The following is a 17,466-nucleotide window of genomic DNA, read 5'->3' as shown; positions in this document are numbered from 1 at the left end:
CAGTGATAGACATCACCGTTGTTCCGTTCTAAACTCATCTTTTACTTTGTGTTTAATCTTTCGTAATTTTAATTGGTTTTTATATTTACATGTTTATTATATTGTAAGTCACCTACCATTGCCCCAAATAGTGAGGGGGGCAGTATAGAAATTTAATAAGAAATAAATAAAAAATTGGATGGAGTCACTGAAGCAGTAGGTGTGAACTTAAATGGACTCCAGAAGATGGTAGAGGACAGGAAGACCTGGAGGAACGTTGTCCATGGGGTCGCGATGGGTCGGACATGACTTCGCAATTAACAACAACAAAATAAAAAATTGGTAAGAAGAAAAAAAGGCTTTTATGCAAGTCCTTGCTGCACATTAACTGAGGCTGTATCCTTAATCATTCTTAACTAGAGATAAGTCTGACACTTCCCAGCTTAGAGTTTGATCACACTGTTTGTTACATAGGGAGAAACATCATACCTACAGTAAGAATCTATAGTGCCTTCTGCTGAACCAGAGCTCAATTTTTTTTCAACCTTGGCAACTTTAAAATGGGTGGACTCCAATTTTAAGAACTCAAGTTGCCAGGGTTAGAAAACACTCGATCAGATTAACATTACATCTGTTCCTGCCTGTTTTGTCCCCTATCAGGAGATTCCTGAAGATCACAATCAGAGCATAACTAATAGCCTTGGCTTATGAAATGTTCTCACCATATTCTTGAAAGATTCAAGTAGGATCTCCATTGAAGTATTACCTTAAAGCAGTGGTTCTCAACCTTTTTAATGACGCGACCCCCAACCGGTCATAAGTCGAGGACTACTCAACCGGTCGTAAGTCGAGGACTACTCAACTGGTGCAGCACCGTTTGCAGAATGGGACTTTTGGCGGGCTCAGCAGGGCAGAGACAGCCTGGACAATTCGTATTGGCTTTTGAAAGCCAATAGAATTAGGCTCTATTCAAGAGGGTCTATTCTATTGGTTTTCCAAAGCCAATAGAATAAAAGGGAGTAGCACAGCTAAGGAAAAGGGGGGGTGGGAAATGGTGGACTGCGCTGTTTGGCGACTCCTGTGAAATGGTCGTTCAACCCCAAATGGGGTCCCGACCCACAGGTTGAGAACCACTGCCTTAAAGTCTCACTCCATATATGCTCTGATCTGACATCCGTCTTTGCTCTCAGGCATCTGATTGCACTACAGGTAGTCCTCAACTTATGACTACTTAAATCCAAAGTTACGATGGACCTCCCCAGAACTACTTATGACCCAGTTTCAAAGTTCTGGTGGCCACTCCCCTCTGATCACATTTTGGGCACTTAGGAACTGGCCCAAAGTTGCAGCCATTTGCAGCATCCCATGGTCACGTGATCAAGATTTAAAATGTTTTTGCCAGCTTTTACTTCCAGTTTCCAGAAAAAAATGCCCATTAGTTAAATGGATTTGCTTCACTGCCATGGCATTCACATAATGACCACATCAAAAAAAAAAGTCATAAAATTGGGTACTTGGGTAATGACCAGCTTCACAACTGAGACAACTTACAACCATAATTCTGGGTTCAATCACCATCAGAAGTTGAGGACTGTCTTAGAGATGCAGCATTACTCCTTTCAGATGCAGACTGATTTTAGCTGGGGGGGGGGGCAGGTGTATCTCCATTATCTCCAAGGCAGCATTAGAACAATAAAATCCTAATTTCACACAGTTGGAAGGGGACTTTTGGCCTTCAAGTCCAATCACAGATAGACAGCCATTTAGCTGCATCTTGAAACATCATATGAAGTAGAGCTTACCAGTTCCCGGGTGACTGATTTTACTGCCACACTGCTCTTTTAGAAGGTCAGGAGTATTTTTTTTTCCCCAACATTCAATCTGTCTGTCACTTAGATCCATTATTCCATGTCTTTCACACTGCCATGAGAAACAGGAGGTCCTGACCTTCTTATGTATAATATTCTTCAAAATCGTTGAAATGTGCTATCTTGTTCTTCCCCCCTTTCTTTAAACTCCTTCCAAGTTCTCAGAAAAAATTAATGGTAGGTATCTAGAACAGAGGGCAGGACTTGAGATGGGGCCTGATTAAAGACTAAAGACAGCAGAAATGATGATTTTTGCTGATCTGCAAATTACACTGCTTAAAATTATATTTGCCTTCTTTCAAGTCACATCACTCTATTAGTTTGCATGCTATCCGTTACTAATTCAAGATCCTTGTTGGAAGTATCACTGCTAAACTGGATATCCCCTAGCCTCTACTTATGCATTTGATTTGTGTTCCCTAAATAAAAACACTGCAGGGGTCTGCTAATTTTCATTCCATTATTTTCACTCATTCTAAACTTTCTTTCTTCTGGGCTATTAATCAGAAGTTAACACTGACTAGTTAATCTCATCTAATTCGGTATCTGCAAATTAGAAAGGCATTCCAACTCTTCATCCAAATTATTATTACTGGATTGTGGTTTGTGGCATAATCAGAGAGATGTTTAGATTGGATTTGGCATTTTTATCCACCTATCAAGACTTTCACAAGGACCTGGGATAGGTAGAAGTTGTTGTTTAATGATGTCAAACGTATGGAGTGGAGTGGAGTAGAATGGAGTGGAACAGAACAGAACATAACAGAATAGAATAGCTGAAAGGGATCTTGGAGGTCTTCTAGTCCAACCCCTGCTTCAGCAGGAAATCTTATACCATTTCAGACAAATGGCTGGCCAATCTCTTCTTAAAAACTTTCAGTGTTGGAGCATTTACAACTTCTGGAGGCAGATTGTTCCACTAATTAATCGTTCCAACTGTTAGGTATTTTTTTCTTAGTTCTAGTTGCTTCTCTCCTTGATTTAGTTTCCATCCATTGCTTCTTGTTCTGCCTTCAGGTGCTTTGGAGGCAATCACTGAATTATTGAAATACTGCTATTATGTCCCCCCTTGTCCTTCTCTTCATTAAACTAGACATACCCAATTCCAGCAACCATTCTTTATATGTTTTAGCTTCCAGTTCCCTAATCATCTTTGTTGCTCTTCTCTGCACTTTTTCTAGAGTCGCAACACTTTTTCTACATCGTGGTGACCAAAACTGGATACAGTATTCCAAGTGTGGCCTTACCAAGGCCTTGTAAAGTGGTATTAATATTTCACGTGATCTATCATTACAGTATGTAAGCTCTTGCAAGTGCAGTTGTCTTTTGCAATTGACTAAATGCAATTGTCAATGCAGATGGTATTCTATTATTATTATTGTTGTTGTTGTTGTTGTTGGAAATATCTGTGGCCCAAGACTGATCCTCTTGGGACATTATTCAATTATTCATTTTAGTTTCATGAAGACTGAATGAGAAATACTGTACACTGGATTTAATTCTGGAACTCATCATATATCCATTTCAACGTCAGGACAACCAGACTACATTAACTTGCTTGCTAATAATCTCCGTGGAGTACTATCTGTGCTGAAGTCAAGATGCATGATTTCTCCAGCATTATTATAGGAGTATTCACATGAATGCTTTTATCAATTTCCAAGGCAGGCAGGATATGTAAAAATAAATTTTAAAAAATAACCATAGTGCTCACTGATTAGAGCACTTCCAAACGGGCATTAGCTTGTCCCTCAAAGTCTCAACAGCAATTTTGGGGCTTCTTTCTCTTCTCCCTTGCCTCAAGCTGGAGAGACAGAACAGCAGAGAAAATACTGATGCTTGTGTCTTTTTGCTTTAATATTTATGTTAATAGGATATTTGGAAAATAAATCAGTTTTAAAGAGGCTAATGTTACAACCAATAATAGAATCCTAAATTCTACGCCTAATATTTGGAATATAACTATCTATGAAGAACTCTAGGTTATAATGTATAGGGCACAGTTTTTAAAAAAAAATAGCCTATTACACCTAGTTTTAAATTTTGGATGAATAAAATACGTTCACTCTCCACCTAGGAGGTGTTCCATGCAATTCAAGTTGAATTGGTTAAAAAGCAGGGAATGCCAAAGTCTTCACTGTTAGGCTGGTGAACAAACTAGGATATTCAGATATAGCAGACATTCAATTTAGAGAGGGCTTGGGAGGCAGTGTCCAGTTTTGGAAAGAAAGGCAAGAGAATGACTGTCACCTTTACAACTTCCACCATGGAACTGCTTGAGAGAAGGGCCCAGCCCTAACCCATAGCTTGCAAAACCCTATAACTGAATTTATACCATGCCTGAATCAAATTATCTGCATGATGGGAATCAACAAATAAAGCCTCTGCTGTTACAAGAGATGGCAAAATGTGATTAAAGCCCAGCCTTCTCCTTGGGAATACTGAATGTCAGAGGACTAATTCTGGGTCAGTGTTTTTCAACCTTGGGAATTCTAAGATGATGGACTTTACCTGCCAGAATTCTCCAGCAAGGGTCCACAAATCCTGAAGAATGGGTCCACACATCTTAAAGTTGCCAAGTTTGAAAAACACTGACCTAGGTAAATTGAGCTAAGATCACCAGTATTGTCATTTTTTACTGTGAGCACACCGGCCCACATTAAAAATGAAATTCTGTTGCCTGCTTTCAAAAGAAAGCATGTACCTACCCATACACATATATAATACACATATACACATTATACACAAACACACACACACATATATATACCTACATATATATATGTAGGTCTTTGGTTGTTCGGGTTTTCTCCTGCGTAAAATTGGAAGTGTCTTGGCGACGTTTCGACGAAGTCCCATTCGTCATCTTCAGGCTGGTGTTTTCAGCTTCTGCTTCGAGGAGCAACATTGCTCCTCGAAGCACGAAGCTGAAAACACCAGCCTGAAGATGACGAATGGGACTTCGTCGAAACGTCGCCAAGACACTTCCAATTTTACGCGAGAGAAAACCCGAACAACCAAAGACCTACAAACACCCGCAAAAACCTCAGAATATATATATATATATACACACACACATACATACACACACACACACACAAACATTAATCACTGCCTATTTTAAATACATAACAGAAAGAAGAAACTTCAGAGTTCACAAGGTTGATGCTATATGGAACAAAACCGTAACTGAATCTGGAAGGAGAAGAAGCCTCAAAATTGCTGTTGAGACTTCGGGGGCCAAGCTAATGCATGTTTGGAAATGCTCTAATAGGCAAGTACTATGACTAATTTTTTAAATTTATTTTTACATGGTTTGTCTGCCTTGGAAATTGATAAAAGCATGCATGTGAATACTCCTATAATAATGCTGGAGAAATCATGCATCTTGACTTCAGCACAGAAAGTACTCCATGGAGATTAGCAAGCAAGTTAAGTGTATCTGGTTGTCCTGACATTGAAAGGGATATATGCAGTGGTCAGTGGTGAGATTCAAATATGTGAACAACCAATTCTCAGTGTGGATGTCACTTCCAGAAGTCCATTCTGGGCCTGGGCAACAAAAAATTAGCTACTGGTTCTACCAAACTGGTGCAAACTGGCTAAATACCATCACTGGCAGTGGTGGGATTCAAATATGTGAACTGGTTCTCTATGTGGATGCCGCTCCCAGGAGTCTATTCTGGGCCTGGGCAACAAAAAATTAGCTACCGGTTGTGTGAACTGACTGAATCCCACCACTGGATATGTGACAGGTTCCAGAAGTGGTGCGAACCACTTAGGTGACGGGTTCCAGAATTTAGGCAGAGATCTAGACAAATCTGCAGGGATGTAGACTACTGAGACTACTGCAGGGATGTAGACTACTGAGAAGCAAGCCAACCCTTTGTTGAAATGAAGGTCTAGTAATAAAAGTAATAATGAGCTTGTAAACTATGACTCCAAACACAGACAGTAATAAGATACTAGTAATAAAATGAAGGTCTAGTAATAAAAGAAGGTCTAGTAATAAAAGCAGTAATGAGCTTGTAAACTATGACTCCAAACACAGACAGTAAGGACAAATTCCAAGTGCTGCCTTGTTATCAAACTATTCTTTTTTTTTTTTTTTTTTTTTTGGTAGAAGTCCCAACAAAATACTGTATATTGTTCTCCTCAAAAGGCCTGTATTCTCCTAAAATGTATTTCTCAAAGTCTGCTGATTACAAAGATTTTGTATTGTCCCACAACAGGGCATTGACCATGTTTACTGGCAGGTATAGCAGGTAGTCCTTGACTTAGAATCAATAACTTAGTGACTGTTCAAAGTTATGACAGGCACAAAAGGTACTCTTGACCTGGTTTCAAAGTTAAGACCACTGCGGCACCTCCTGTGGTCATTCACACTTATGACTGGCCACAAATGCTGCAGTGCCCACCTGCCTATTTCCCCCATCCATCCTGCCCCACTTGGTCCCTGCAGGCCCTGGACCTCCTTTGCCAATCCACCGTGTTCCATGTGTTTCTCCCTATCTTGTCCACCTGTCATTCACTTACCTTTCGAGGGTCTCCAGACCTCAGGAAGTTGGGGTAGGGAAGAAGGACAGACCGCTCCGTTGCTGAGCCACACGGCACAATCCCACAAGCAGCCATCTTTTTCTGAGTGCAATGGTAAACTGCTTCAACCCAGGGACCCATACAAGCCAGTAATAAAACTGTTTATGCCTGCACAGCATGATTGTAGAATCACTGGCTTGGAAAATAATAGTGGCTTATGGGAGCCAAGCAGGGGAGACTTAAGCTGAAAGATCTGATGTGTGGGCTCAGCACCCCAAGGGGCAGGAAGCGGGCCATGGTATAATTCGGGGAGATGGAGCTTTCAGAGGCCTGAGGCAAGCCTGCACTAGGCCTCCCAGGATTTCTCCCATCTGAGACACCCCATGATCCACTTAATGACCTGTACATTCATTTAATGCAGTGATTCTCAACCTGTGGGTCGGGACCCCATTTGGGGTCGAACGACCATTTCATGGGGGTCGCCAAACAACGCAGTCCGCCCTTTTTCCCCCCTTTTCCTTAGCTGTGCTACTCCCTTTTATTCTATTGGCTTTTGAAAGCCAATAGAATAGACTCTCTTGAATAGAGTCTAATTCTATTGGCTTTCAAAAGCCAATAGGAATTGTCCAGGCTGTCTCTGCCCTGCTGAGCCCGCCAAAAGTCCCATTCTGCAAACGGTGCTGCACCAGTTGAGTAGTCCTCGACTTACGACCGGTTGGGGGTCGCAGCATTAAAAAGGTTGAGAACCACTGATTCAATGAATGCACTGGGAAGAACAGAGATGGCTGGTTGTTACTTGAGGCAGTTATGTAATGGCTATCCTAACTAGGTTCCATTACCTGAACAACATTTTAGAGCAGAGACCCCCAACCTTTTGGGCACCAGGGACCGGTCCCGTGGAGAAAGGTTTTTCCACAAACCAGAGGGGGCGTGGTTTTGTGTGTGCCTGCATCCCACAGATGGGGCTTTGCTTCTTTGTGCGGCCCAGTTGCTGGTATGCCGTGGCCCAGTACCAGTCCACAGACTAGGGGTTGGGGACCTGTTTTAGAGGACACTTGGCTAAGACTACAATCTATCAGGACGCTAATCATGCATGACAGACTAAACCAGCCTGGATTTGTTTTGGTCTCAGTGAATAAATCTGATATTACTGATATCATCTGAGCATAGTTCGTTACATCAATACAGCAGTTATGTTCTTCTAACCCAGGTTTACATTTAAAAGCATGTATGAACAAAGTCTAAGCTTATGGAGAGCTATTCCCAAATTCAGTAGGGATTATGTACATGTGCATCCACATGAATGTATGCATGCACACGGATATATCAATCAGAGGCTGCAATGAGCCCAAAAACTATTGGCTGCAGCCAAAAATCATGCATTTCTTTTCATTTTAATTTATTTAAAACTTTGCTTTCCAATTAAAATTGTAAATTTGTGGAACAAACAACGGCAAACAAGGAAGGCTTTCCTTAGTTGCAAACAATCTTGGGGGGAAAGAAAGTGAAACAAAGTTGAAGCATTTCTCCCACCCTCCCAAATGGTGCAGTTGGCCAATGTCCAGAAAAGGAAATCTGGTGGTTCAGCTAAGCAGCTTCACACAATTTCCCTTCAGTCATTTTTTTTTTTTTTTTTTTTGAACCTTCACTCAGACATTTCCACACTTCAGAATCTCTTTGGGCACCACCTTGTCTCTGTGACCTTTGAAGCTGGGATTCAAAAAGCGAGCCTTGTAGACACACATTCCTTGTGGAATATTAATAGAAAACAGTTATATTTTCCCAGGGCTGGCTTCTGTAGAGAATAATCAACCAGGATGCCCTCTCCCTATGTGTCTTTTATCCAGAAGAGTACTTCTGATGGCCTTCCAGACAGAAGCAACCTTCAAAGTCTTTAAAAGGGATTGAGAGCGTTTTCTCTCCCCGCCCACCAAGGGAATAAAGCAGGCTGAAGTCCAACTTTCAGCTCTGCAAGCATAACTAATGCAAAGTTTCTTTTTGCCTCCTTTTCTGACTCATGGTTAGAAAGTAAATGCAGCCATTTTCAAAAGGTTGCTTAGGCAAGCTGAGTGTCCTAGAAGGAAGTTGGGTTGTCTGAATGTAACAGTGTCTCCCCCCCCCCAAAAAAATTGTTTTCATTTTTCTCACAGACACAGAACTGTTTGGCCTTGCTTATTCAAGACCAGGCAGCTATGCAGCAGAACTGTGCCAAGGTTCACTCTCTGGATGAACGACTTCCTGAAGAAAATTAAACATTTTATAGAGATTTTTTTTTTTTTTTTGCACAGAGCAAGGACTAAGCCCAGTATTTGCCCCTGCAACCTCCTGCATCCTAAACTGCGATTCAGAAATTAGCTCCAGCCAAACTCCTTTCTCATAGTTGCCACATCAGAATTGGAGAATTAAGTGTGGAAGATGTTGTAAACCTCATCTGCTTCTACCCTAACAATGATGCCTGGGGTGCCCCCAGATAAATGGTTTTCTTCGTGCAGAGTAAGAGCAAAACTACCAAAGGCAGGGAAGAGCATCCGATTTAAACACAGCCTCAGAATAAAACTTGGATTCTTATCAGAGATATTCACCCCTTCTCGTTACTTGCCCGTTCTCAACGCCAAACCAAACCGCTCAAGAAAAAAAAAAATCAAAGCTAAAAGAAAAGCGTAGGAAAACAGACCTAGCCCGCAGCTAAACCGTGACGTCACAGCACCACACTCGGCGGCCTCCGCCTACATGGCCGGAGCCCACGAGCGCCCTCCCTCAGCGGCAAGCAAGGACGCGCTCAGTCTTCGCACCTGGGCACGATGCCCAGGGCGGCGACTTGCTGTTTCGGAATCCTCTTGGATCCCGGCAATTTGATCGCTTCGGAGAGAATTGTTGATACTGTCTCCACACCCTGTCGCTTCCTCAAAGCAGCGCACACGTGCGCAACCATCGTTGGCGATTTCTTTCCTCTTCGCCGGTTAAACCAGATGAAGGGAGGGATCGGTGGTCCTTCGGGCACCCACTCCCCATCCCGCAGACATGAACCGCTAACCCGCTTTCCCGTATTCGCGTCCCATCTAGCTTCTTTCCATGCGCCATCATTAAACCAAATAACCGAAGGCTAAAGCGGATGTCGACGCTGCCAGCCTTTAAACCGGCGTATCCGAAGGGGCGCGTCTAAATAGGCCTCCCCTACGTGACGCTAATTTCACACGTGGGAATAGACCAGCACGATTTCCGCATAGTAGCGTAGCATATGAAAGGATGGCTCGGTGGGAACTGGCAAATTTGTTTTAAAATTCAGGCCAGCCGAAAATAGCCAAGCACAATTCCCAGAGGAAGTACAGAACCGAAAGACAGAACGCGTCTTCTACACTAGACACGTGTGGAACTTCAGGACATGATTTCTGAGCCTTCCAATTATCCATCTTGATTCATCCTGTATAGGATAGGAGGCTGAAGCCTTTTAACGCAAAACTGCATTCAGGCACTAATTCGAATTATTTCAGGGTTGCGTGTGGTTTTTTTTTTTTTTTTAAAAGACGGTCTACGTGAAAACTCTCTAGCCCAAAGCCCGTTAGTGACAAAGCATTCCTCCTTGAGGACGTGATCAGCCCAAGTGGTTTACAGTAGGACCCGCATCCTGAAGGCCTGCGGGCGCTCATCATCTTTTTTTCAAAAAGGGTGTCATAAAACGAAGATAAAGGCGAGGGGCTATTAGGTCCGGCCAATTTTTTCTCCGATATCAGCTGTGCAGAAACCCGACGGGCTATTTGACATCATCACCCCCAGCCCCTCAAGCAAGTCTCTCCCATCCCCCAGGACAAGGGCAAAGGGACTCCTTCAGGACAAGGGCGAGGAAGCGCTCTGCTGCCCAGCACGTTTGCGTCTCGCGGTCCATCTATGCGCTGTGGCTTTCCACTTCCCTCTGGCCGCCTGTTGCGGAGAGCAGCCGAGAAGCAGCAGCCCCGGCATCCCTTACTCCGCGTGCCACGATCGCGTTGGTGTGGAACAGACGGGGAGGCCTGTGCGCAGCCCCAGAACCCTTAGCATCCAGAGAGCAAACCGAGGCTGGATTAGCCATGACTCAGTGCGTCCTGCCAGCGCCGTCTTTATCTCCCCCCGCTCCCATCTCGGCAGCCCCCTGCCCAACCCTGATAAGCCAGGAGTGATGGGAGCCAGAGTTTCCCTAGCAACCCGCTCCCACCCCGTCGGATCATCAGGTCTGCATAGCCTGCAAACGCCAGCATCCCGACCGCACGGCATCCGCGAATTCCCTACCTTTGGCCCCGATCCCCAACGCCCCCCACCAGCCTTTCGCCTGGTTGCTCGTTACCCTGAGCATCGCCGCCGCTGGTCAGGACTCCGATGGCTTTGCCTCTGCCCGAGAGGTCCTCGAACAGCTTCTTGCTCGACATAGTTTTGGAGATTTCGAGGGTGGGCGAGGGCGCCGATTTCCGCGGAGGAGCAGGAGGAGAAGGCGGCGGTGGCGACGTCTCCGGCTGCTGCTGCTGCTGCTGCTGGACGGCGCCCTGGGCTGCGGGGCTGTGCGTGGCGCGGACGCTGACGCTTTGGATCTTGACCTTGCACACGATCTGGTTCTTGCCTGTGTCGTGGGAGAGAGGGAAAAAGCATGCACGCCGCCCGAGAGATGCGAGGCGAGGTCCCGCAGCTCCCTCTGCCCCTGCGCACAGTTCTGGCTGCAGCAGCGAACTCTTCCTTCCAGCCGCCGCAGACAGCGCTAAGCCAAGCCGCTTTGGCCCCGCCTTCCCCTTTGAGAAAGCGGTACGTCGGCAATTTTTACAGGCGGGACAGGCGACCAATAGTAAAGCGCAGGCAGGGCGGGACGAGGGATTGCAAGCCTTCGGTAGGTTGCGAGAAATTCTCAGGGAGGAGGGCACAAGATTCCTGGAAGAAGAAACGCGAAGGGAGAAGAGAGAATTGACCTCTAGAGGAACCCTCACCTTGCGCTTGCCTGAGTTCTGCCACCGTTGGAGTTCCTGTGTGGAGGGAATTCAGCCGGTGCTTGTGTAAAACACGGCTTCTTTACGTTTGGATCAGCTGCTGTGGCTGTATCTTGCTAAGCCACGCACTTTATTGCATAACGACCGATTCTTGCTTTGAACAGAACACTGAGCGTATCCCGACGTTGGTAACCAGCCGATAAGACTACAACTCCCAGGGTTATTATTAGTAGCTATAGTAGTTAGGCATTCTGGGGGTTGGAGTCCACACATCTCGAAGGCGGGGAGGGACGGTTCTATCATAAACCGGATTCACATTTGTACGGAACTGTGAATGCAGCTCTGTACAAATGAACCATGATGCACCGTGATGTGTTTACCTTGCCAAAATTATTGTTGTTGTTCAGAAATGCACAGAATTATTTATTATCAGGGATTTTTTTTCTCATAGAACACCCAGTACAGAGTTCCGGCACCTTTTTTAGATGGAACCTTCTGCATATCCCATCCAAAGTCTAAGACAGGATATAATAGGATTAACTCACAAATCCCAAAGGGCACACCTAGACTCAGGTCAGAATACATGACACAGGAAATACAAAGCCTCAAACAGGAACAGGAAACAACTCCAAACAAAAGGGTCCAGAGAGTATAAAAACCCACACCTTACATGTGCTCTTTCTCTCTCTTTTTCCAGAGCCATCTTTCGTCTGGCTCTCCTCTTCAACAAACTGCAAACTTCTTTCTAAAGCAGTGGTTCTCAACCTTTCTAATGCCGCGACCTCATAATACAGTTCCCCATGTTGTGGTGACCCTCAACCACTTATACATCACCGGGTGCCAGGGGCGTGGCCAAAGAAAAGGGGGGGAAAATGGCGGACAGCCTTGTTTGGCGACCCCCGTGAAATGGTCATTCGACCCCAAATGGGGTCCCGACCCACAGGTTGAGAACCACTGTTCTAAAGCAGTTGCCATGTTTTTTATACCCGGCTTGGACTGAACCATGATAAAGACTTTTCCTTCAACAGCAGCAGACATACTGTGTTGGCATAAATGTGACCACTGGTCATAAAGTTACTTTTCAGTAACATCATAACTTCAAATGGTAGCTAAATAAAAGTGTTGGTACATGAGGTCCACCATTACCGGCATTTCTATATAGTAATTTTTTATATACAAATAGATGCACGTGCACAAATACGCAGACACATACACACTTCATACTTTGATTACATCCTTTCTAAGTATTTTCAACTTTAAAAACATTGAGTCCATCCTTTTCAGAGAGGAGATCCAACCCTATAGCATTGATTCAGGGTTAACTTCTATTAATCAAGGTTACTTGGGGGGGTCAGCTTTCAAATAGAGGGTACCCTGTGCACTTGGCTTATGTGACTGACTTCTGTACTTGTTCATTCATTTTGTTTCATTCATTCTTTTATACAATATTTCATTTTTTTTCTTATGGACTTACGTTCTGCCATCGCCTGCAGGTTTTGTTTAGTTTTGGTAAAAAGTTGGACCCTGGTTCTTTGTAGTTTTGTTCTCGTCTCTTTCAAAAAACTGGACTCTGGTTCTGTCTGCAACCTTGTCCTCAGTCACAATATTCTGACTTTTGAACTGATTTCCCTCCCTCTTTCTCCCTCAGATCAACTGTCATCAACTGTCATTTGGAACTGGAATCAGAATATTCTTTATTGGCCAAGTGTGATTGGAACACAGAAGGAATTTGTCTCTGGTGCACAGCTATCAGTGTACATACAAACAACAAAATGATGTCATATATCATAAATATAATAGAATAGAGCTGGAAGGGACCTTGGAGGTCTTCTAGTCCAGCCTCCTGCTCAAGCAAGAGAACCTACACCATCTCAGAAAGATAATTGTCTAGTCTCTTCTTAAAAATCTCCAGTGATGGAGCACCCACAATTTCTGGAGGCAAGGTGTTCCACTGGTTGATTGTCCTCACTGTCAGGAAGTTTCTCCTTAATTCCAGATTGCTTCTCTCTTTTGATCAGTTTCCAACCATTGTTTCTCATCCTTCCCTCTGGTGCTCTGGTGAACAAAGTGTCCCCCTCTTCCTTGTGGCAGCCCCTCAGATACTGGAATATTGCTATCATGTCTTTCTTCTTTTCTTTAGACTAGTAAACCCAAGTATTGCAGCCATTCTTCATATTTTAGTCTCCAGGCCTTTGATCATCTTAGTTGCTCTTCTCTGATTTTTTTTCCAAACTTTCAACATCTTTTTTGTGATATGGTGACCAAAATTGGCTGCAGTATTCCAGGTGTGTCTTACTAGGGTTTTTTAAAACGGTACTTATACTTTGCATGATCTTGATTCTATGCCTCTGTTTATACAACCCAGGATTATATCATCTTTTTTGGCTGCTGTTGTACACTGCTGGCTCATGGTTAAGTGATCGTCCACTAGGCCTCCAAGGTCCCTCTCACAGTTACTGTTTTTAAGCCAGGTCTCACCCAATCTATACTTATACCTTTGATTTTTTTCTGCCTAAAAGTAAACTTTGCTTTTCTCTACATTTGATCTCTGTTATGTCCAGAGCCTTGCAAACGGCTCGGGCGTTTGCAGGCAGTCCCGGGCAGGTGCAAAGCTGCCCGGGACCAGACAGGCTGTCGCCAGCGCCGTGCGCATGCGCGGGTGCTGGCGCGGGAAAAGTAACCCATTTACCCGGGAGTTGCCTATATAAGAGGCTGCGAGGCGTTTGGGCGAGGCTGAAGCCATCTTCCTGTAAGCTGAACGCTGAATAAATGAAACTGAGAACTCCAGCTGCTTCTCGTGTCTGTTTTCCCGCCACGGACTCAACACTGGCGACGAGGTGGGATGCCTTGCACTACCTGGAAAGGAAGAAGTGTAAGCTTACCCAAGGAGTCCTGAGCGGCGAAAGAGGAACGGCGTCGACTCGGCAGCTGCCCGCCAATCCGGTGCGCATTCGGGGGTAGGCTGGCTGATAGACCCGTCTCCTGAAGATCCGAAGATGGCGAAAATCGGAAGGCTTTCGGAATTCGACGTCTCACATCCAGAGCGGTGGGAGTCCTACGTATCCAGAATGGAGAACTACTTCAAGGCAAACCAAGTGAGGGAAGATAGCTTGAAGGCGGCCACCCTGCTTTGCGTTTGCGGCCAAGACGCCTTCGAAATCGCAGAAAACCTTGCAGCACCTGTCCCAGTAGAGTCTGTAAGCTACGCAGACCTGAAGAAGCTGCTGAAGGAGCATTTCCATCCCAAGGTGTCCGTTATCTCATGGCGCCACACCTTCGAACAAAGGGATCAACGGTCCGGTGAGTCAGCCAAGGAATACATCGCCGCGTTACGGAAGGCCGCCAAGCCCTGCGAGTTCAAGGACCTCGAGGAACGACTGAGGGACCGATTCGTGTGCGGGTTAAGGCATCGCGAGCTACAACAGAGACTTTTCGCAAAGGAAGAATTATCCTTCCAAGACGCCTTAAGGGAAGTCACCGCAGAAGAAGCAGCAGGCGGCGCCGTCAAAAACATGCGGCCGATCAGAAACAGTGCAGAGGGTGCGTCCGTGCACCAGGAAGACGTCCGACGAAACTCCGAGGAGGATCCGGACGAGGAAGTCGACCGTCTACACCCCGCGAAGGAAGAGAACCAGAAGGGAAGCTCTTCGGCTCCGCTCAAGTGCATCGGCTGTGGAGGTCGCCACAGGAGAACCGACTGCAAGTTCCGCTCCGCTACCTGCCGGGCATGCGGTAAACAAGGGCACATTGCAGCTGTGTGCCTGGGCCGACGAAAGGCACAACCCCAAGAAGAACGCCTGAAGGGTACCAGATTCCCCAGCCAGAATAGGGTAGGTTTTTGCGCTTCGCGAAGAAGCATCTGTAGAACAGGCACACACAAGCCCATGAAGAAAAAGCTGTCACTCAACGTGAAGCTACAAGGGGTTCCATTATCTATGGAACTAGACACAGGGTCTGCCCTGTCCATCATTTCATTGCATACATTTAGGAAGATTTGTTCCAGAAGTGGGTCTAAGGCCAAGTTAAGGCCTTCTGATATTGTATTAACAGATTTTCAGAACTCAAGAGTGTGTGTTAAGGGGGAGGCCACCCTTAACGTGCAATACAAGAGTTTTGAAGGTCCACTAGACTTATTAGTAGTAGGGGGTGAACGAACGAGTCTCATAGGACTCGATTGGTTTGAGGCCCTGGGGATACACGTCACAGGACTCAATAGCTTACAAACACTCGACCTACAGGAAGTCTGCACAGAATTTGCAGATGTTTTCAGCCCCAGCTGGGCACATTCAAAGGACCACCTGTGTCCTTAAAGCTAGACCCCACTGTCACTCCCATTAGGATTAAAGCAAGAAGGGTCCCTTTTGCTTTAAAAAGTAAGATTGACACTGAACTAGACAAACTAATCCAACAGGGAATCCTAGAACCTGTTGATTCCAGCCCGTGGGAGACCCCCATTGTCACGCCTCTAAAGGCAAATGGGGACATTCGCATTTGTGCTGATTACAAATGCACACTCAATAAGGCATTGCAGCAACATGCCTATCCTGTTCCTGTGGTCAGTCACATCCTGGCCTCTCTCAAGGGGGGGCGTGTTTTTGCAAAGCTTGACCTAGCTCAAGCATATCAACAGCTGCCTGTTGATGATGATGCTGCCATAGCTCAGACCATTGTGACCCACAGGGGAGCCTTTAAAGTAAAAAGGCTACAGTTTGGAGTGAATGTCGCTCCTGGGATTTTCCAAAGCGTTATGGAAAACACACTACGAGGTATACCAGGGGTCTGCCCCTACTTTGACGATGTCTTGATTGCAGGAGACTCCACACACATTCTAGCTGAAAGGCTTAGGGCTGTCCTGTTAAGATTCAGGAAATCAGGCCTCAAGCTCAGAAAAGACAAATGCCAGATTGGGGTGCCTTCTACTGAATTTCTGGGATTCAAAATTGATGCTGCTGGGATTCATCCTGCTGAATCCAAACTAACTGCTATTTTAGATGCACCCAGGCCAAAGTCTAAGGCCGAACTTCAGGCCTTTCTAGGCCTCCTGAATTTCTACAATTCTTTTCTTCCACATAAAGCTAGTGTAGCTGAGCCTCTTCACAGGCTACTAGACAAACAGGCTGTGTGGCTGTGGTCACAAGCGCATGAGGCTTGCTTTAAAGAAGTCAAGGCCTTGCTCACTTCTAACAGTGTTCTTGCACATTTCAACGAGTCTCTCCCTGTGTGCATCGCTTGTGATGCGTCCCCCTACGGGGTTGGAGCTGTCCTGAGTCACCTCAGGTCTGATGGAACTCAGGTTCCTATTGCATACTACTCCAGAACACTGTCTTCTGCCGAGCGCAACTACGCTCAGATAGACAGGGAGGCTCTGGCTGTTGTTGCTGGAATTAAAAAATTCCACGATTTTCTATATGGCAGGCATTTCACGGTCTTCACTGACCATAAGCCTCTGCTGGGACTGTTTACCACACGTAAGCAGACTCCCCACATCATTTCCCCTAGAATGCTTAGGTGGTCTATTTTCTTGTCTGCATATGATTTTTCATTACTCCACAAGCCTGGGAAAGAAATGGGCCATGCTGATGGCCTCAGTAGATTGCCTCTGCCAGTAGTAGAAGCTGACCCCGCGCCAGCTGTCAACATTCTATCAATCCAAGCCTTGCCCGAGCTCCCTCTTAGTGCCAGGGATGTTACCGCTGAAACAGGTACAGATCACACACTTTCACGTGTCCGCTCCTGGGTCCTGTCCGGGTGGCCTGAGCACTGCCCTAGTCCTGAGTTTCAGAGTTTCTGGTCCAAAAGAAACGAACTGTCCCTTTCTCAGGGTTGTCTGCTTTGGGGAAACAGAGTTGTCATTCCCACCTCAATGAGGACTAGGGTCTTAGAATCCCTCCACGAGGGTCATCCTGGCATTGTTCGTATGAAGGCTCTTGCACGCAGCCACTTGTGGTGGCCTGGTTTAGATAAAGATATTGAGGCTAAGGTGCATGCATGCCACCTGTGCCAACGATCTCGCCCAGAGATGCCCCAAGCTCCTGTGCATAGATGGGAGGAAACACAGTCCCCATGGTCTAGGGTGCACATTGACTACGCTGGGCCCTTTCAGGGCCAGTTCTTCTTGGTCCTTGTTGACAGCCATT

At 45.6% G+C, this 17,466-nt stretch overlaps 1 protein-coding gene across 8 annotated transcripts in view; it reads right to left on the bottom strand.

Annotated features, from left to right (window-relative positions):
• Positions 1–12,934, bottom strand: part of LOC120305357 (phosphofructokinase, platelet) — an 86,012-nt gene extending 73,078 nt beyond the window's left edge. For 7 of the 8 annotated variants that reach the window (XR_005556021.1, XR_005556023.1, XM_039337129.1 and 4 more), the window contains exons 1-2: positions 12,804–12,934; positions 10,702–10,971 (exon numbers count right to left, since the gene is read on the bottom strand). Coding sequence is in view for 6 of the 8 variants with exons in the window: in XM_039337129.1 (XP_039193063.1) it covers positions 10,702–10,971; positions 12,804–12,813 (280 nt within the window). In the remaining 2 variants the exon portion in view is untranslated. Of the gene's footprint in view, positions 1–10,701; positions 11,129–12,803 lie in introns of those variants that run through there. The other variant, XM_039337114.1, reaches the window with a different exon arrangement.
• Between the last annotated feature and the right edge of the window lie 4,532 nt (positions 12,935–17,466).

Source organism: Crotalus tigris, unplaced genomic scaffold (assembly GCF_016545835.1).
Source record: "Crotalus tigris isolate CLP2741 ecotype Arizona unplaced genomic scaffold, ASM1654583v1 scf7180000017548.2638350, whole genome shotgun sequence".
Taxonomy (NCBI): Eukaryota; Metazoa; Chordata; class Lepidosauria; order Squamata; family Viperidae; genus Crotalus; species Crotalus tigris.
Note: the sequence above shows the minus strand (reverse complement) of the source record. Positions and strands in the feature narration are given on the sequence as shown.